Genomic DNA, 20,578 nt, shown 5'->3' with positions numbered 1-20,578 from the left:
TTGTTTTCCGCTCTAGAATAAAGGTTTCTAGGAGCAAGGTTTCTAATTTTCTACCGGTTGGAGCATCTTAGATAATCCATTTTTAACATTCTTGATTTGTTTCAACCCACAGTACATAAAACTAGGGGACAATGTTGTAATAGTTATTTATGTGACGAGTTGCAAAAAGTTGTTTTTTTTCAGCACGAGTCGTACATTTATCCAACGAGGCTTGCCAGCCGAGTTGGATAAATACGAAGAGTGCTGAAAAAAGCGAGTTTTGCAACGAGTTCCATACTAGTAGTTTACGCAACAAGGTGCAGAATGACGATTTTTACAGCACGAGTCGTACATTTATCCAACGAGGCTTGCCGAGTTGGATAATTACGACGAGTGCTGTAAAAATCGAGTTCTGCACCGAGTTGCGTACAACGTTTTTTGCAAGTTCATAAATTACCGTTTGAGGATAGTTTTTAACAAAACTTTTGCATCATACTGCACACTGATGATCATAGCAATGTTTAAGAAAATCTGATCATAGCAGGTTATACTGTGCAGTTGTCACAATTTTTCAAAACTGCGTCCAGAAAGCATCAAGAAGTTGATCAAAACTGAAAACAGTGCTGTAATGGTTCATTACGCAACGCAAATCAGTGCTGTAATGAACCATTACAGCACTGTTACTTTGGTGTGGGAAAGTAGGCCTTTTCCTGTCAGATTTGCGTGAGGTAAAACAGCCTATTACGATGAGAAATTGCAAAAAAAATTTTATGCAATGATTTTTTCATAATGCAACTCATTTGAGTTGCATAATGTTCATAATGCAACTCAAATGAGTTGCATTATGAACATTATACAACTAATTTTCATTATACAACTCATTTCAGTTGCATAATGAACCAGTTCGGAAAAAATGGCCATTATGATACCAAAATGAGTTAGATAAGATATAAATTATGATACTGAATTGCATAAACTCATTTATCACAACGCTCAAATAGAAATGGTATATGCTGGGGGTACGCAAGCGAAGCGCAAATCTGGGTGTGCGGAAGAGATGGAGGTACGCGGCTGGCTGGTTTCACGCATCCAGAAAGGAATGCAGAAGGAGATGAAAAAATGTCAACTGATAAGTGATGAATGCTTCGGGTGATAAACGATTGTGGTGGGGATGAAGGGAGGCAGTCATTAGTAGATTTCCAAATGGGTACGAAAACCACGTTGAACCGAAGTACACGGGATTTTCTGAAATCGTGATCGTCAGCCGTTTAGACAGCATACGGCTGTACCCGCATGGAAAAATCACACCTGGGACATCATCACAAGACAATTCACTGGATCTGACCTTCCGATCGGTGAGCCTGCACATTGGGAGCCCTTCCAAGCACGCTTTCGTGAAAAAGTTTGTCCGAACGGCCATTTGGACCTGCTACGGCATCAATGAAACTAAGGATTCTTTCCGAAACGCAACTGTTGTAACTACTCCCGCCTCATCACATCTTGAAGCCCTTGCCATCGCCATCGTCGTGGTCTTCTCCTCTACCTTCCACCTCTTGAATGACCACCCCGGAAACTGTCGTTGAACAATCCGCTTTTTTTCGTTAGGGGCCGTCCATATACCACGTGGACAACTTAGAGGGGGGGGGGTCTGAGAAAAGTCCACGATTGTCCACGGAGAGGGGGGTGGGGGTTTGTCAAATGTCCACGTGGACAATATTGATTGAAGAAAAAAAAAAAGAATCGTCAGTGTAACAAATTATGTTGTACTATTGATGTGATTCAACTTCATGACAGTTATCTATTATATTATTTTTATTACATAACGTGTTTTTAGTTCGCGACGGCTACTCAAAGGATAAAATCATAACTTCTTAAACCAATTTTGAAATATAATGACAACATTCTTGAAAAATTATCAGGATTTCGAACTGATCATTTTTAATTCTATATGTAAATCTGTATATACTTTAAATCAAGAAACTTTATATTTCCTCTGAAATATAAAATATTTTATAGAACATTAAGTTCAAAATCATATCACAATGAGTGAGTTTTGAAACGATACTATGCACTTTCAAAATGTTGCCGTAAAAAAATACAATCTTTGATAGATAGTATGTAAAAACATAAAAGTCATCTAAAGATATGAGACAATCATGGGTTGAACATTCAGAGAGCCATGGTAGCCTGTGTAAAAAGTTTGTAATACGAAAATATTCGTAATATATAAAATTAAGAAAAATATTTTATTCATTGCATCATTTTCAGAAAAATAGCTTTAAAAATTTGAAAATCACTGTTTTTTTTAAATAAAAAAAACGATATATTTTTTTCTGAAGTCCACGTGGACATTAGGGGAGGGGGGTAGGGGTCAGTGAAAAGTCCACGCTTGTCCACTGGGAGGGGGGAGGGGGTAAAAAATCACGATTTTTCTGTCCACGTGGTATATGGACGGCCCCTTATCTCATTGCAAATAAATGTGGACGTACGAAATTTTTCCGGTATCGATTATTCTCATTCGAAACTTGCAAATTTGGCTGTGTCCAATGCCAGATAACTTTACATTTGTCATTCGTATACATGTATATTGTATACAGTGCATTGGCATACACGCGGCTGCAGCAAAGCCTTTAGCAAATATTTTCCACTGCCTGGACAGACATTATTTACCCATTGCATTGCTGCGGAACACAGTTTGAAAGGAAATTCCAAACAGACTCACATGATTCAAATATTTGACATTCAATATTTTGGTGCAAATTTTGGAATCTTGTTTTCGTTTCGTAAGAAGGTACTTGTAAACTGCAAGACAAACAGCATGTTTGGCGTACTTCTGCAGGTAAGATGAGAAAGCGGTAATAACTGAATTTGTAACGAGCGAAAACCATCATCTGTGCAATGCACAGTGTGCATATAATCATATTTGTCTGTCTGACCCTTATAGACTCGGACACTACTGAACAGATTGGCGTGAAAAATTGTATGTGTGTGTTTTGGGGCCGATGAGTCGATAAGGAGAGCGTCCAACATAGCTCTGGTCCTCACAAGTTCCTACCTCATGCTTCCACGGGTCAAGCGATGACAAAGACTGTCAGCTAAGAGTTGTGTGCTTAGCTGGTAGTGCAGCCTAGGCACTGTTTTCCTTCTGACATCAGCTAGATTGAGGAGGTACGACCCGATTGTCTGTTCATCGATCCAAGGTGGTAGCCCTATCAGCGTGGTCGTCCCGGTGTTGGTTGGGACGTTGAACAGAACTGGTACGATGGCCCTCCGGCGATACAGGAGTGTTGGCGTAGGCCCAATAAGCCACCCGTAAAAATCCCCATCGCAAATGACATAGAAGAAAATACGACTCGATACAATCGGCAAAGACCTACGCGACGAAATAAAGATTACGATTGGAAACTTGGAACATGGAATAGCAAGTCACTTGGTTTCGCAGGATGTGAGAGGATAACTTACGACGAACTACATCCCCGCAACTTCGACATCGTGGCGTTGCAGGAACTTTGTTGGACTAAACAGGAAGTGTGGAAAAGCGGGCATCGAGCGGCTACCTTCTACCAAAGTTGTGGCACCACCACTGAACTGGGAACAGGATTTAGTGTTGAGAAAGATGCGACACCGTGTGATCGGGTGGCAGCCGATCAACGCAAGGATGTGCATGTTAAGAGTTAAGGGCCGTTTCTTCAACTACAGCATCATCAACGTCCACTGCCCACATGAAGGGAGATCTGATGACGAGAATGAAGCGTTCTACGCGCAGTTAGAGCAAACATACGATGGTTACAGCCGCGTGACGTGAAAATCGTTGTCGGTGACCTGAACGTGCAGGTAGTAAGGGAGGAAATGTACAGACCGGTAATCGGGCGAAACAGCCTGCACGCCGTATCGAATGATAACGGCCAGCGATGCGTAAACTTTGCAGCCTCCCGTGGTATGGTAGTCCGAACCACCATCTTTCCCTGCAAAGATATCCACAAAGCCACCTGGAGATCACCCGACAATCAAACAGAAAACCAAATCGACCGCGTTCTAATCGACGGTAAATTCTTCTCGGATATAATCAATGTCCGCACATATCGCAGTGCGAATATAGATTCGGATCACTACTTAGTCGCTGTATTTATGCATGCGCTCAAAACTTTCGACAGTTATTACCACGCGTCGAGGTCGAATGCCGCGGCTCAACATCGAGCAGCTGCGTAACGTAGAAGTGGCTCAAGACTACGCGCAGCAGTTAGCAGTGGCCCTACCAACGGAAGAGCAGCTTGGCGCAGCTACACTTGAAGATGGCTGGAGGGACATCCGATCCGCCATAGGTAGTACCTCGGCTACAGCACTAGGCTACGCGACTCCGATTCACAGAAACGACTGGTACGCTGGCGAATGTGATCAGTTGAAAAACGAGAAGAATGCAGCATGGGCGAGAATGCTGCAGCACTATACGAGAGCAAATGAGGAACGTTATAGACAGGCACGGAACAGGCAGAACTCAGTCTTCCGGATGAAGAAGCACCAGCAGGAAGAACGAGATCGCGAAGCGATGGAAGAGCTGTACCGCGCTAAGGACACACGAAAGTTCTACGAGAAGCTGAACCGCTCGCGCAGAGGCTTTGTGCCACAAGCCGACATGTGCCGAGATAATATTCGGGAATATTCTCACGAGCGAGCGTGAGGTGGTCGAGAGGTGGCGGCAGTATTACGATGAGCACCTCAATGGCGACGTTGCAAGTACCGAAGGTGGCGTAGTAACAGATCTAGGAGTATGCGCACAGAACGAAAGACTTTCGACCCCTGACCTCCAAGAGATTGAGGAGGAGGTTGGCCAGTTGAAAAACAACAAAGCCGCTGGAGCAGATCAACTACCAAGCGAGCTTCTAAAATACGGTGGAGAAGCACTGGTGAGAGCACTGCACTGGGTTATTACCAAGATTTGGGAGGAGGAAGTATTACCGGAGGATGGAAGGTATCTTGTGTCCTATCTACAAAAAGGGCGACAAGTTGGATTGCCGAAACTATCGCGCGCTCACACTGCTGAGCGCTGCCTACAAGATACTCTCTCAAATTTTATGCCGCTATCACCGATTGCAAGAGAGTTCGTGGGACAATATCAGGCTGGATCCATTAGTGAACGCGCTAAAACGGACCGGATGTTCGCCATCCGCCAGGTTTTACTGACATGCCGCGAATACATCGTGCCCACACATCACTTGTTCATCGATTTCAACTCGGCGTATGATAAAATCGATCGAGACCAGCTATGGCAGATTATGCAAGAATACGGATTCCCGGATAAACTGACACGGTTGATCAAGGCGACGATGGATCGAGTGATGTGTGTAGTTCGAGTATCAGTGACACTCTCGAGTCCCTTCGAATCTCGCAGAGGGTTACGGCAAAGTGATGGTATTTCGTGCTTGCGGTTCAACATTGCGTTAGAAGGTGTAATTAGGAGAGCGGGATAAAGTGTAACGATTTTCACGAAGTCCGTTCAGCTGCTTGGTTTTGCTGATGATATTGATAGTATTGCTCGTAAATTTGAGACGATTGCGGAAACGTGCATCCGAGGAATCACAGCGCCCACCACCCCTAATTTCTATCGACGGTCATTAAATCGAGGCGGTTGAAAAATCCGTGTACCGTATGCGTGATAATGTTTGCACCATCGTCAAATAAAATTCCAGTTTGACATGTGAAGACAATGTATTGGTTTTATTTGCAGGCATTTAAGCTATTACTCATATTCTAGTAGGCTGTGAATAAAAAGTGTTGATTTTCTTAGTTTTACACTTGCATAATGACTAAGTGGCAACCTAGCTCGTGATTTGTCCACGCGCAAATGTCGAAAAGTATCCGTGGTAGTGTCAAAGTCAAGATTAACAATTTTTGAATTTATTTTTTTATTTTGACATTGCATAATGGTGTAGACATTGGCACACAAACAAAAGTTATAATAACTATTGATTCTGGAATTTGGTACGGATCGATAGTTTTTCGGAAATCGAAAAAAACGGAGGTTGCGTTCGGGCAAATTCAAGACTTTCTTATATGGCGCTACTCGTAGCTCCTGGATGCCATTGGTAATAATGTAAGTTTTTTTTCTATGGTCGAAGGATCATAAAGGCCACCGTAATTTTCCTTTTCGATATGCCATGCCGTTAAGTCGCTGATTTCGCGTTTCTTTGCCATTTTTCTCATTGAGCGCATATAATTCACCCAAATCTTATTTTTGGTGGCAGCGATAGCTTTCTTAATCTATGTTAGCCTTGGACGACCAGTGGACACCTTCGGGAATAGTTGCCCTTGCTTTTTTTCGGTCTAAGACTGTTTTACAGTTCTCCTGAACACTCCTGAAATGTCTTTTTTAACATTTGCGCGTGGACAAGTCCCGACTACCGCTGCTACCCCTTCATGGTGCAAATTTTAAACTTATGAAATCGGATTTTTTTTACCCGCAACCTACTGTGATATGAGTTAGAGCTTACGTACATGCAATAAAAACCAAGACATTGTGTGTACAGGTGATATGGGTACCTTATTTGTACGATGGTGCAAACATTATCACGCATACGGTACTTGGGCTCACTGATGACCGCCGAAACCGACACCAGCAGAGAAATTCAGAGGCGCATTGTGGCAGGAAATCGAGCTGACTTTGGACTCCGCAGAACTCCACGATCGAATAAAGTTCGCCGTAACACGAAGTTAACTATCTACAAAACGCTGATTAGACCGGTAGTTCTCTATGGGCATGAAACATGGACCCTACGTGCAGAGGACCAACGCGTCCTTGGAGTTTTCGAACGGAAAATGTTGCGTACCATCTACGGCGGAGTGCAGATGGAAGACGGGACCATGAACCACGAGCTGCATCAGCTGCTGAGAACCAACCATCGTCCACACCGCGAAAATCGGGAGGCTACGGTGGACGGGTCACGTCATCAGGATGTCGGATAGAAATCCGACTAAAATGGTTCTGGAAAGTCATCCGACCGGTACAAGAAGACGTGGTGCGCTGTGCGCAGCGAACTAGATGGGTCGATCAAGTGCAGGACGATCTGCGGACCCTCCACAGAGTGCGGAACTGGAGACACACAGCCATGGACCGAGCAGAATGGAAACGGCTAATCGAATCCCGGATAATCGAGTCTCAGAATAATCGAGTTCGATCTGTACCAGCAGCATGTTTTTCGGATAGGATGAGAAAGCGGTAGTTTTTTTTGCATTAAAAGGCAGATTTTTCGAGAGCATGACATCTGGCATAAAGTCATTTGACATAACGTCGTTTGACATAATGTCGTTTAGTGACCTGAGAAAGTCTTGATAACTTTTTTGTTATTTTATGTATATTTAAGGTTAACTGAGAATCATAAAAGTCGGTCAAAATAATTAGACCATCAACCGTTTACCATAAAAAATGGCCAGGTTGACGACATGATGCTCGGTTTCTAAATATAACAAATCGATAGTGTTGGAATTTTGACAGTTGCCATGAAACTACGTGAATAACCCGGGAGCGGTCGCGTCGTGTACTGAGTACACGTACCATGAAAATTGCATACTTGTGATACACAGCGTGAGCGTGGTGTCGCTGATGGTGGTCGAAGACGCGACTGGTCGAGGGCTAAATTGATTGAGATCTGTTCAGTTCATCAAATAAAAATTAACAGATACACGATTCCATAAAAAATAGGACCACTTAGGGGAGATCGGGGCATAATGGACACCCGGGGCGAAATGGTTTTTGGCGAAACCGTTGACTTGTAGAGTAATGAGTGAAAAGTGATAGCTCGGGTTCGTCGGATCGCGCGTCATCGTGTGGTCGTGGTGGGCTTCTTTATCTTGTGAGATTGTTCCTTGCTGCTTCTTTGTTAATTGCTTTCTGGATGTCTCTCTTTTCATTATTTTATTTATTCATTATGTGTATATGTATCTTTTGAAGATTTTGATCAAATTTGTATAGTTCGTCACCATGAGTGTCGACTTGTTTCTTGTTGTCAATGTCGAAAGTTGCATCTTGAAAATTATCTCTTTCACTTTGTCTATCATGTATCTATTTGTGTATATTTCTCATATGAGTCCGTCTTGGTTCGTCGTTGCATCGCGTCGTCGTCCTGTGTGCGTGCTTATCTTCGTACGGGGCGGTTTAGTTTGTTTGTGGAGGCAAAGTGAAAGTGCCGCTTTTTTCATTCGGATCGGCCGCGTCGTCGTCGACAATTTGAATGTGCACATCGTCGTACCCGTGTAATGTTGTAGCGGTTCAGTGTGATTTCGAGGCCAGTTAGTGGAAGATGCTGCAGCACATATGCACTGGACACTTCGAAGGATGTTTATTGGTGAGCTCGTTCCATTTTATCAATAATTAATGCTAAAGGATGTATAAAATTCTGCTCTGGTTTTTGTGTATTTATCTAACAAATATTGAAAAGTTCGTCACGTCATGTGTCGGCGCTAGTTCCAAATGCACATTTAGTAGATAATAAATATTTTTCTTTCATTTTTTGCATGTACACAAAAATTTGATTGGTTCGTCATCTTCGGTGTCGACATTTGTAATATTTTAGTCTAAATGAATAAATGTTTTGACTCAAATAAAGGTTGCATGAATTTCTGGAAAAAAGAGAGGGTCGGTAAAAGATAGACGGTGAACCATGCGGTAAGATGTTTCTGATTTATTTATAACGTGTTATTTTGTTAATACTTGTGAATTGATCGCGTTTAGCATTGTCTCGCGCGGAAACGCAAACTACAAATGCGTCGGTGTTTAGCATTGTATTCTCCTTAGTTGCGAATGAATAACTTATGTAGGGTGAGTTTTGAGGCACAATAGATCGCGTTCGTCGTCCACGGTTTAGAAGGGTATTTCTTCTTGAGCGCATTATTAATCGCGAATCAAAACATGACATTCGTTTACCACGATGAAATCCTCAACATATCTCCATTTCCCCTGTCCAAACTCCTAGTGATTTCTCGTAGTAACGCAGAGAATTCCTCGGTTATTGGCCTAAGCGAGAATCACGTCATCACTTCCTTCCCTATCCTCAATTGACCTGCATTCGGACGCGGCCGGCACTGGTATTGCTTATTGAAAAGTATTGGGATTCCAGCATTTACAAAATGAAGAGAAAGCTAATCCCAAGCACCATCTGTTGGTTCATTGTGTAAATGCAGTTGTCCTTGCAATAACAGAGGAGCAACCGCGGGCGGTCAATCATGCTCATGCTCATGCTCATGCTCAAACCGTTGACTTGTAGAGTAATGCGGGGCAAAAGTTCGCACGGGGCAAAAGTTCGCAGTGGGTCTTTTTCTGAGCACGATTTAAAAACCCAAACAAATCTGGATGGGTTCGACACATAATCAGGTCAGTTACTCCGTCAATAAAAATTGTAACGATTTCGTTATGATTCGGCAGAGTTATGCAAAAAAATGTGTTTCTATGTGTTTTGATAGAATTTTTGGACCTTTTGGAATAAGAATTTGTAGTAACAGGAAGAAAAAGAATCTAATAATCTCTTAATGTCGGAGAATCGTTGTTCCATAGTAGTTCAAGAGGTGTTTTCGAATAAGCAATATACTACTAGTGCTTCTTACAGAAAGGGACATTGTTAAAACCTCGACAGTGGGGCAAAAGTTCGCAGTAGCTTTGGGGCAAAAGTTCGCACTAGATTTCTGAATCTAGTACATCAATATAATTACAGAATCTTTGAAGCAATGATGATTTCGTATAGATTCTACTATATACAGTGATAGACATTCGTTTAGCCGAGGCTAAAAAATTTTCAAAAAAGTGTCAGGAAACTCATACAAAAGATTTTATGATAAAACTTTTTTATCGTAGTGATAGTATATCTAGTACTGTTTTATAAAAATGTGATACATCATACTTACATTTACACTGAAACAAAAACAAGGGTAAAAACCCTTCAAATGCCATTTTCTGCCTAGACATTCGTTTAGCCGAATTGAACATTTTTTAGAATTCCATAAAAAAAAACTAACAAATTTCGAAAAATATCCAACAAAGTCATTTTGTATGGTGACCTGCATTATAGATCGACTTGAAAATCGTGAATTAGGTCGTTTTTGGAAGTGTTGCCATATTAATTTTGCATGCATCTAATATAAATATGTCATAATATTGTAAATGTTTCCAAATTGAGATTCGATGTAGTTATTTTTATCGGAAGTGTTTCAAAAGAATGCAATGAAAGTTTCATGACCAAAGCAGGTTGAAAATTTACGAAAAACAATGTTTTTAACAGAAAAAATATCGCAAGCCATAAAAAAATCACGTATTTAAGTATTGTTTTGATGAAATATGATGGTTTCACTTGCATAAATCACATCGTTTACTACTATTACGTCTTCTAATAGTTCCCAATATCTTCCAGACTGTATTCTGGCTAAAATAACATACATTGGACGCTCATATTTCGAGAAATGGCACCGAAAGTATTTAAATTTCTAGCATGAACTACTTGTTTCATAATTTAGACATTCTTTTCAAATAAATCATGTTAAAAATGAATGTGGTTCACAACTAAGACTCGTTTATAATATATTTCTTTAGATTGAAAGAAATAAGCCAATTGTTTGACCATATCTTGCATTTTTGTATGAGCATCTGCTTTTAAATAAACATGTTACAAAAATTCTGACACTACTTGCAGTTCTTTCACTTAGCAGTCTTCTAACTCATTTAGTAATGCGAGTACCAAACAGGTATACTCCACAGGCATTAGGGCACGTCTTTATTTCAATGCAGAACTATTTATTTTAGCTTTTATCAATCCCGTTTTAAGGTTCCACCAACCAAAAACCAATATACTTATTTTTTTCATGACATTTAACGCAATCATTTGAACATTTCTAACAATAATTCTGTGCCATATTATCAAAACTGCTAATCTAGCTTACGTTTGAGTGTTTACAGAAATCATTTTTCTTAAATAAATTTGTATATCATCGCTTCTCCTTAACGGGACATTTTTTTATAATATTTCTCTGAATTCCACAAATAGATAAACTTTTAAGGCCAATGATCTTGCTAACACGTCATAAACTAAATGCCTTGGGGTATATCCTCGAAATGTACTCACGAAATTGCAAAAAATCTATTGAAAACCAATTTTTCATTTACCTCGGCTAAACGAATGTCTAGGCAAAAAAATTACATTTGAAGGGTTTTTACCCTCGTTTTTGTTTCAGTGTATATGTAAGTGTGATGTATCACATTTTTATAAAACAGTACTAGATATACTATCACTACGATAAAAAAGTTTTATCATAAAATCTTTTGTATGGGTTTCCTGACACTTTTTTTGGTCTCGGCTAAACGAATGTCTATCACTGTATGTACAATATGTGTAGTATGCACCCTGAAATCGTTCCGGCAGAGGGTTTGAACTTAGTTTTGTAGGAAGTTCCATTGTAAGGCAAACATTAAAATCAAATCATACATTTAAATCAAGAAATGAAAAATGGCTAAAAAACATTTTAAAACATTTTCTTAGTCATCCTCGTCGTGTCTTTCCGTATGTTTCTGAAGTTCTTATGTTCATCTACTTTACCGGGGTCTTTCATAGCTTAGTTTGTAAATTGACAGCTATCTCATCGCCATACTGACGGGGATAAGATTCGATTATGGTCCCGTTCAACAGTTTTGCTGCATATTTGTTTTTTTTTAAATATATTTTGTTCAACACGTATCTCTATGATTACCCCATAATGTAGTAACGCTGGAAAGGACAGGTCTTAGTTAATAGTTGTGGAAGTCTTCATAAAACACATTTTATACATAAGCTGAACACAAGGTCGTATCCCAGATGGGCCGTTATGCTAAGAACAGAAAGAAACAGATTTCATGGCTAGAGTGAAAAGACGAACATGAATTAACAAGGAATAAATGAACATCACACCAACAAACTACCCTGTACTAGGTGCGAACTTTTGCCCCGCATAATGCGAACTTTTGCCCCCACTATGGCGCAAAAGTTCGCATTGGAGTACATGTTTTGAAAATTGTTATACTAAAACTACAAAAGGAATGCGAAAAAATCTAGTACTACATTTTGAAGGTAACATAATAGGGACCCGTTTAACGAAGAAAAATGATATTGTTTTCTTTTCGTTTATTAGTTTATTTTGTGAAGTCTGTTAGGTGCGAACTTTTGCCCCGCATTACTCTATGTTAAACTTTTAATGCAGAAGTGTAAAGGAACAAGTCATTGTTCTATTTTTAAAGGCACCATTTATAGTCCTCCAGAATAACCAAAATATCATTGAAATTGAAATATGTTTTTGATTTGGTTAAATTCTTATAATTTCGAAGCAGCAGAAAATAAGGTATTACGAGTGTTTGAGTGTATCCACTAGTATGGGACAAATATCAAATCCTCGCTCCAGTTGACTTTTTAGATCCCATTTAGGTCCCATATGAACTGTGCAAAATTTCAGCACAATCGGTGAAACTATAATTTAGCGCAAGCGGTTCAAAGTTTTCATAGGATTTACTATGGGAAAAGTTACACTTTCAGATAAAAAATCCCAGAGGTCGCCCCTTGTCTCCTTAATTCAAATCGATCAACGTTTCTTGTAGAAAAATAATTCATGAAACTTTCCTTCGAAGACCGCAAAACAATTGGATGCTTGTGAAAAAAGTTATTAATTTATTACCGATTAGTGATTCGAACGAACGGCTTTTTGTTTTGTTTTATTAGCAGCACTGTAGCTGCTGCCTTGGCTGCTGCTGTTTCTGGGGGTGGTGATGCCTCCCGCCACCCCATGCAACAACGGCAGCAGCAGTGCTGCTGATAAAACAAAATAAAAAGCCGTTCGTTGGATCACTAATCGGTAATAAATCAATAACTTTTTCCACAAGCATCCAATTGTTTTGCTGTCTTCGAAGGAAAGTTTCATAATTGATTTTTCTACAAGAAACATTGATCGATTTGAATTAAGGATACAAGGGACGACCTCTGGGATTTTTTATCTGAAAGTGTAACTTTTCCCATAGTAAATCCTATGAAAACTTTGAACCGCTTGCGCTAAATTATAGTTTCACCGATTGCGCTGATATTTTGCACAGTTCATATGGGACCTAAATGGAATCTAAAAAGTCGACTGGAGCGAGGATTTATTTTTTCCATACAAGCGTGTACCATACTAGTATCCACCACAAAAACAAGTGAATTGTTACCTTATACATATACTTGTAACGCTTATACCGTATACATGTAACGCAGATTTAGCAATGGATGAAATGTTTTATTTTTGATCAGAATTTACTCAAAATAGCAAATTTAATGTTGTAGTCGATTCGGAGCGAAATGAACATTGCAAACTTTTAGACGTTTTAGAGAGTTTGGAAAAAAAAAATCAATCCGATTATTTTATCATAAAGTTTATTTAAAATTAACTTTGATGTTATGCAAACTTTTCTAAGATGGAGAATTATATCTTTGGTAATAGAGACGAACCAGCCAAGGGCTGAAAGTCTCTCAAATAAAGACAAATCAATCTTTGGTTATGATCTCCGTAGGCAAATTACTTAACTGATCGATGTATTCAAAGAATTAGCATAAAATATGTAGGGGTGTCTATTATGCCCCGATAGGTGTCCATTTCGCCCCATACCTTTAGAGACGAACCAGCCAAGGGCTGAAAGCTAAGCTGAAAGTCTCTTTAATAAAGACAAATCAATCAATCAACCCATACCTTTCCTACCAGCCCTAAAACACACGGTTTACCATTCATTATTTCTTCACAATAAAGACATTCTACCAGCTGTAAATTGATTGAAATACGTATGAAACAAGTTAAAGTTGTAAGCCAACTGATAATATGCCAAGTTTTTCTCTGTTATACAGGCCTAACGTACTCATTTGCTTAGGGTGTCCATTATGCCCTAATTCCTCTACAGGATGCTATTGAAACATGAGGATACTTTTACGGAATTGACCACAAACAAGCAGCGTTTAAAGTTGGTCTTATTGTTACATATGTCGAATCGTACACATATCAGTAATTTTTGAAGTAATGACCAAAACATATCAGTAATTTTGAAGTAATGACCAAACAATTTTATAGAAATGAAAATTCCCTTCATTCCATCCCGACTTACGCATCACAATTTCTTCTTTCATTTTCTTCCACTCGATAACTTTTACAGCTTTTACATAAACATTACGCCAGAGACATCATTAGACACAGTCGTTGTTCAGCTTAGTCCCCATGGCTGGAGAAAAATAAAACACGACGTCAACATCTAGACTATCGATTTTCCGGGTAACCCCATGCCGAGCGGAAAACAACACGTCAAACGAAAAATCTAAGACCCGCTATACGGCTTATGCCAGCTAGATATATATAGCGAATGCCCTTTTTGTTGGTATACAGCCAGCAGCAGCACACTCTGACTGCATCAATCGCACCAGCATAAAACATGGATACACATGTGTTGAATGCTCAATGGAAGATATAGATACTCTATAGCAGCGATGACAAAGCTGGAAATTTCATGAACGGAATGAAACGTAATAAAAGGTCGGCCCAAAAAAACGTTTCCTTTTAGTCACCTATCAATGCACCAGTGAGCCTACCCACAGACATCGCATCGGGTAGATTTCGCCGCACAGACTTTGCTGCATTGTTTGCTTTTTACATCAGTAATGAAAACGAGAAACGAAACCAAAATGGTGGCATCCATTTTTTGCGCTGCCTTTCCTCATATTATATCGAGTTGATGATGATTTTGCTGCACTACTGGACGGAGGCCAATCAGCCGCAGACCAGAGTTGAGGAAATTATGATGCAGACGCGTGTAGTCAGCCAACAGCGTAGTTGCGCTTTCGAGAAATGGCCCATTATGGCTGATTACTGGCGGTAGGCATTATTAAATTTCTGCTCCAATCGGTTCGGTATCCAAATTTCGGATTGGTATACAAAATCAAGCGAGGGCGAGGGGGTGCGACTCACATATGCCTCTAGGCATTATATCTGGCTCTGCCGCAAAGTGCAATGTTGTGAAATGGGTGGTGTGCACAACATATGATATAACGCAATAAGTGTGATTGCAGACGAGAAAACACTTACGGATGGAGCTGTCGGGGCCACTGGAACTCCGGAACCACCTACCAGAGGGAGGATAGTCTTCTCTGGTTTCTTCGCATCCCCAAAGGGCTTCGTAAGGATAGTCATCTTGATGTCCCAAAACAGTGAACTTCGAACTCCTCTGCTTCCTACTTCCTTCTAGTCGTCGTTAATCACCACAATCGACTATTGAACAATTCCAAGGTTGGCTCCTTTCCACTAGCACTGTGGGTATCCACTCTCCTACAAACAGCTATATCCGTATAGCAATGAATCACGAAAACGACTCGACTCGACGACGATACGAATGTTATGCTCGCTCTTTCACTACTGATGACTGTGGTTTCAGCAAAACTGGATTGAGGCTCTTGTTTGTCGTTGGTTGGCGATATGGCTGCTATACGAACACGTAAGTATTTCGGTTCAATTCAAACAGGTACAGCGTCGAGAGATGGTCAAATTAAATGGCCGATGCTCTTTTAGGATTCTGATAAAATTATATATTTTTGGAATTGGAATGACTGTTCATGTCTTTTGCTAAATTTTCAAATTTTTAGTATCTGACATCAAGAAATTTATATTGACTAATACTGACTAGATTAAGCGTTAGTGTGGCTCCCAAACTTGTAAAGTAGTAATTCCTAAATGCTAACTGTCATTAGTACTCAAGCAGTCGATTTTATACGCCAACTGTGTTTAAAATTAACTTCCAGTTTTCTTAGCTCTAAATATAGTGACCAAAGATATGCAGTATACCGGTCCATATTTGTATGGCGCGAAAAATAAGTTGTCAGAATCCACGAGCACCCTCTGGGATTTGGTCGTTGGGTGAGTAGAACAACCTGTGAAAGGATAAGTTTAATCGATTTAAAACAGTAGGTCGTCTCCTCCATTTCGGAATTGTGTGCCATCGCCATGAACACGAGCCAATTCATCATTTACCTGAAGGAGAAGGGAAGGAAAAAAGGATGGGACATGAAAAAGGTCAGGTAACGGAATAGGATAGTCAGACACGCATAAGCGTACCACAATAATGGGTTCAAACAGCGCCCTGAAAAGGGCACTGTGATGACGCATAAAGCGTAAAGAGAGCCTTAGCTCTTTACCACAGCGGGTCAAGAGCAACAGAACATCCTGACAATTCAGGTTTCTGAGGTCAGTTTCTCTTTTTAAGTATTTACCGAGTACTCGATACACACATTTGTTTGGTACTTCGCCACCCCTGGAGTTGGTCAGTACAATACAATTTTGTTTGACGACATGACTCCAAAATATTCCAGTATTGTTTGTGCTGAGTGGCAGCCCAGGTGTCAATCTGAAGCTTAACCCAACACTTCGATATCAGAATACAGTCGAGTCTCTTACTAAACGAATTCCTATTAAACGGACTCCTACTAAACGGACTCCTACTAAACAGGGGCGAGCGTTATAGGAGACTAAGAGCTTATGGGATTTCGGCTTTTTGGGGGTGTGGCCGATTATCTCGGGTGTGTTAAGAGATAGCGCAATATTATACTAGCACCACCTAGTGGTAGAATTGCGAATCAAGAGTTCCATTTTATGTAAGTCTATGTCATACTGATCAACCTTGCCTAAGACATCAACTTTCTAAGTTATCAGGATTCTGAGCTATGTGAAATGTGAATGTTCACTAGCACCGCCTAGTGGCCGAATTGCGAAACAAGTGTTCATTTTTATGTAAGTCTATGTAATACTGATCAGCTTTGCCGAAAACACCAACTTTCTGAGTTACCAGGCTTCTGAGCTATGAGATTTCTCAAATTTGCATGTTCACTTGTGCCGCGTAGTGGCAGAATTGCGAAACAAGTGTTCATTTTTTTGTAAGTCTATGTTGTACTGATCAACTTTACCGAAGTCACCAACATTCTAAGTTATCGGAATATGAGGTTTTCAAAATTTACATGCTCACTAGCGCCGCCCAGTGGAGGAATTGCGAACTTCACAACTCATCATCTTTAAGGTATTGGCGTACCCAACAACTTTACCGCAGGCACAATCCTTCCAAATTATCAGGGCCTAAAGCTGCCGCATATCGTATCGTTTGCTTGACAACCTGATATGGTTCCTGTAGTGGAATTTAGCATCAAACTGTTGATGGTGCCTCTAGCGGCCAAGTTGCCAACTAATCATATGAACCAAAATTCTAAATGGTAGATCTGTTGAAGCCCTAAAACTTTGCCGAAGAAAGTATTGCGCTATCTCTTAACACACCCGAGATAATAGGCCACACCTCCAAAAAGCCGAAATCCTATAAGCTCTTAATCTCCTATTAAGCGGATTCCTATTGCACGCCCGACCAGTGATCTTATAAGAGTCTCGACTGTAGCTGGTTCAGGGCCGCCAATGAAGTCATGTGATGCTCCAGTGCGAGCTAGTTCATCAGACATCCATCCAGCGATGGAAGAATGGCCTCGATCAGGTACAAGATGAACAGCATTTGCTGAATTCAGCTCCTCGATTTGAGTTCGACAAGCAATAACTAACTTTGACCTAGAATTGGCCGAAACAAGTGCTTTAATAGCAACCTGGCTATCTGAACAGAAGTATATGACTTTGACCATCACGTGCTGCTGAAGTGTTGATTGCACTCCGCAAATAAGAGCAAAGAATTCAGCCTGAAAAACGGTGCAGTGTCTACCGAATTAGTAATAATGATGTACCCTTAGCTCACGAGAGTGAATACCAACACCTGCTCGACCTTCACGAAGGGAGCCATCACACAGTGTTCGAAATCGATGATTTGCCGATCAAAATTGAATAACTTTTTTAGGTTGGTTCTAGAGGTTTGGCGTGTTCTACAAAGTTTTTCTGTATGTTAAAAGGCGTATTTAAAAAAATATATATAAATGATTAATCTCCCTAGAAGTGAGATAAAATGTTTATTTTTTTTTTTTCAAAATATTTTTTGGCAGTTTGACGTTTTTGACAAAGTGGTAATAAGAGAAAAAAAAATCGTAGAACATGTCAAAGCTCCACCTCTTACGGTTTTCGAGATATGGGGTGTTTTGTGCGAAGTACCGCTAAAACTAGTTTTTTCAGTGTAGCTTCAGCATATAAAATCCTACAGTTTTGTGACCTTCTACAAACATGTTCAGGACGTCAAAACATACATTTCTTCCGAAGATGTATAGTCATTATATCTTGAAACAAAAAAGTTATAGGCAAATTTATCATATTTTAAGGTGTACTTTTTACTATCAGTGTAGAATTAGCTATAAGTTAAAATACACATAAAAATAAACAAAAAAAAAAAAAAAAATTTACTATCACTTGCGGGTGGAAACCCTCGAGGGCAATAGTGGGAAAGGTGGTTCAAATACAAGGCAAAAACTTATTATTTTTCCTGTAATACAAGAAAAGTAAATGCAAAATAATAATTAAGAAGCCCACAGTAATTTTTACTGCACTGTGTTTCTTCCGGAACATTCGAATCAACGTTTCTAGCTCTAAAGTAATCACAAAACCCGATTTTGTCATCAATAACATAAATATTTATGCAGACACCTAGACCTGAGAGCAGTCGCAAGGACGAGGCCAGGACAACTCTCGACTGTTGGAGGATTGCGTCAGTGTTGTCGAGAAGTCAGAGATAAGTCTCCAATCTTTGTTTTTTGGTATCCGACGGGATGGAGGCAATCCTCATAACTGTGGTCTAGGGTTGTACTAAGTACCTACGAAATTTGTGCGACTTGTTTAATGCTAATGTTTACTTTTTCAGTGGTAACCAGGTAAATGATTAAACCATTCTCATATGCTTTTTCGCCAAGGAAAGCATCCCATTAAACCCTATCCAGTTTCCAACTCCAGATATCTATGAAGTGGGCCAAGTTCTTGAGTAGATAACCAACATTTCCTCCCCATCCCCGCTGATCGTAAGGACCTGGCCAGGTGTCGAGAGTTCGTTAAATGAAAGGTTTGTCAAGTCCCAGGCAACTTTTCTGGCGCATTAAACGTCTCTATCGACAGCCACCCCAGGATGTGTACGGTCGGCTATGCTATTGTATGCTATGCTAATAACATAATAAAGTAATAATATTATTATAGAGATTTTCAGCCCTAGGCTGATTCATCTCTTAATAATAACAAAAATATTTATGCAGAAAAGTGAATGTTTCAGAAGTATTTACACATGTTCCAATAGTATTGCATCTATCGCGCAACAATAATGACAATGTAGCAATCTGTATTTGTTGCGACAATCCATCCGATGCGACATAGGTTTGAACAATAGAGGTAATAAGCTATAGAGGACAAATGTCGCTGCCGAAACATCTCTTGCTGGCGGAGATAGGCCGGGCCATAAGTGTGAAAGCGAAAAAGTATGCAGTTTGACAGATACCCAACTTGTTTCAGCGACATTCATCCTCTATAGTTTATTAACTCTATTGTCTGAACAGAATAGGACTTAAGGTATTTAGTCTTGCATTTCATTTTTCGAATTTTTATCTTCTTCGATAATGATTTCGATATTTTTTGACATTTATCAGCTACAGATAAACTCTAAAAGGTTGCTTGACGAGACAAACAAAACGAGGTTGAGTTTCGATATTTTTACATTATTATTTTTTTTTTCTCAATAACGTTTTGAGCATATCTACCTCTAAAACTACAAATAACCTGCCTCTGTAGAAGCTACCCAAACAAACAAAACTGTTTATCGGTATTGACATCTGGTAGGTATTCAGTTAGTGCACCTGCACCAGTGTTATCGTCGCCGTTGGTGTACAGCACATACAAACGATAAAAGTCGATATGTATGAGCGTGTGGAGCAAGGCGTTTGCGTACGAAAGAAGACATTGAATTTGGGTTGAAAGTATAGCTGGCGCTGTGGTTTCGTAGAGCTAAAATTAGTTTTCAGGGACGAATGGAAAACGAAACTGGATTGAAAGTAACTGTTCGCGAATAAGATACCTATTTTAGATAATCATATTGGCGAAAATGTTGAGGATCAATTTTCTACTATTTTGGAGACAAGAAAAAAGCTATTATTCGTGATAATAATTCGTAAAAGATCTTGGATAACCAAGAACATCTTTAGCAATTAGTTCTTTACAGAACCATCTTCCAAGAACCACTGTAAACCCCCATTTACATTTAACCCCTGTTAACCGCCCTCCTTTCCACACCTACACCCGCCCTTCAAACATCTTGAGCCATTTATGATCCCCTTCTCCGGGAACCCGGAAACCCTTCCCCAGAAATCCCCTTTCATCCTTTAAGTAAAAGTTGCCCTCTGGAAAGTTGAAAAACGCGAACCCGAATTATTTGATAGCATAATCGCTACAGGTTCTCCATTTTCTGTATATATTCGGGATATTTTGGGCTTAAAAATGAATCAATTTTAAAACCTTTCAATTTCTAAAATGTGATTTCCTATTTTATTTTACACTGTTTTGGTATTCTTTATTATCATGAAGATCCCACCCCTTCTCTTGCCTCGTTTTTCTGGAGGCATACCATACAAAAAATCTTACACGGGAGGGA

General features: G+C 39.9%; 1 protein-coding gene across 1 annotated transcript in view; it reads right to left on the bottom strand.

The window, feature by feature from the left end:
• The window catches only part of LOC134287653 (uncharacterized), a 34,898-nt gene extending 19,481 nt beyond the window's left edge, over nt 1–15,417 (bottom strand). Inside the window, exon 1 of the mRNA XM_062850026.1 lies at nt 15,076–15,417. Within this exon, the coding sequence (XP_062706010.1) occupies nt 15,076–15,180 (105 nt within the window). The 5' untranslated portion in view covers nt 15,181–15,417. The remainder of the gene's footprint in view (nt 1–15,075) is intronic.
• Nucleotides 15,418–20,578: the final 5,161 nt, after the last annotated feature.

This window comes from Aedes albopictus, chromosome 2 (genome assembly GCF_035046485.1).
Source record: "Aedes albopictus strain Foshan chromosome 2, AalbF5, whole genome shotgun sequence".
Classification (NCBI taxonomy): Eukaryota; Metazoa; Arthropoda; class Insecta; order Diptera; family Culicidae; genus Aedes; species Aedes albopictus.
The sequence above is the reverse complement of the archived record's forward strand: the minus strand, read 5'-3'. Positions and strand labels throughout refer to the sequence as shown.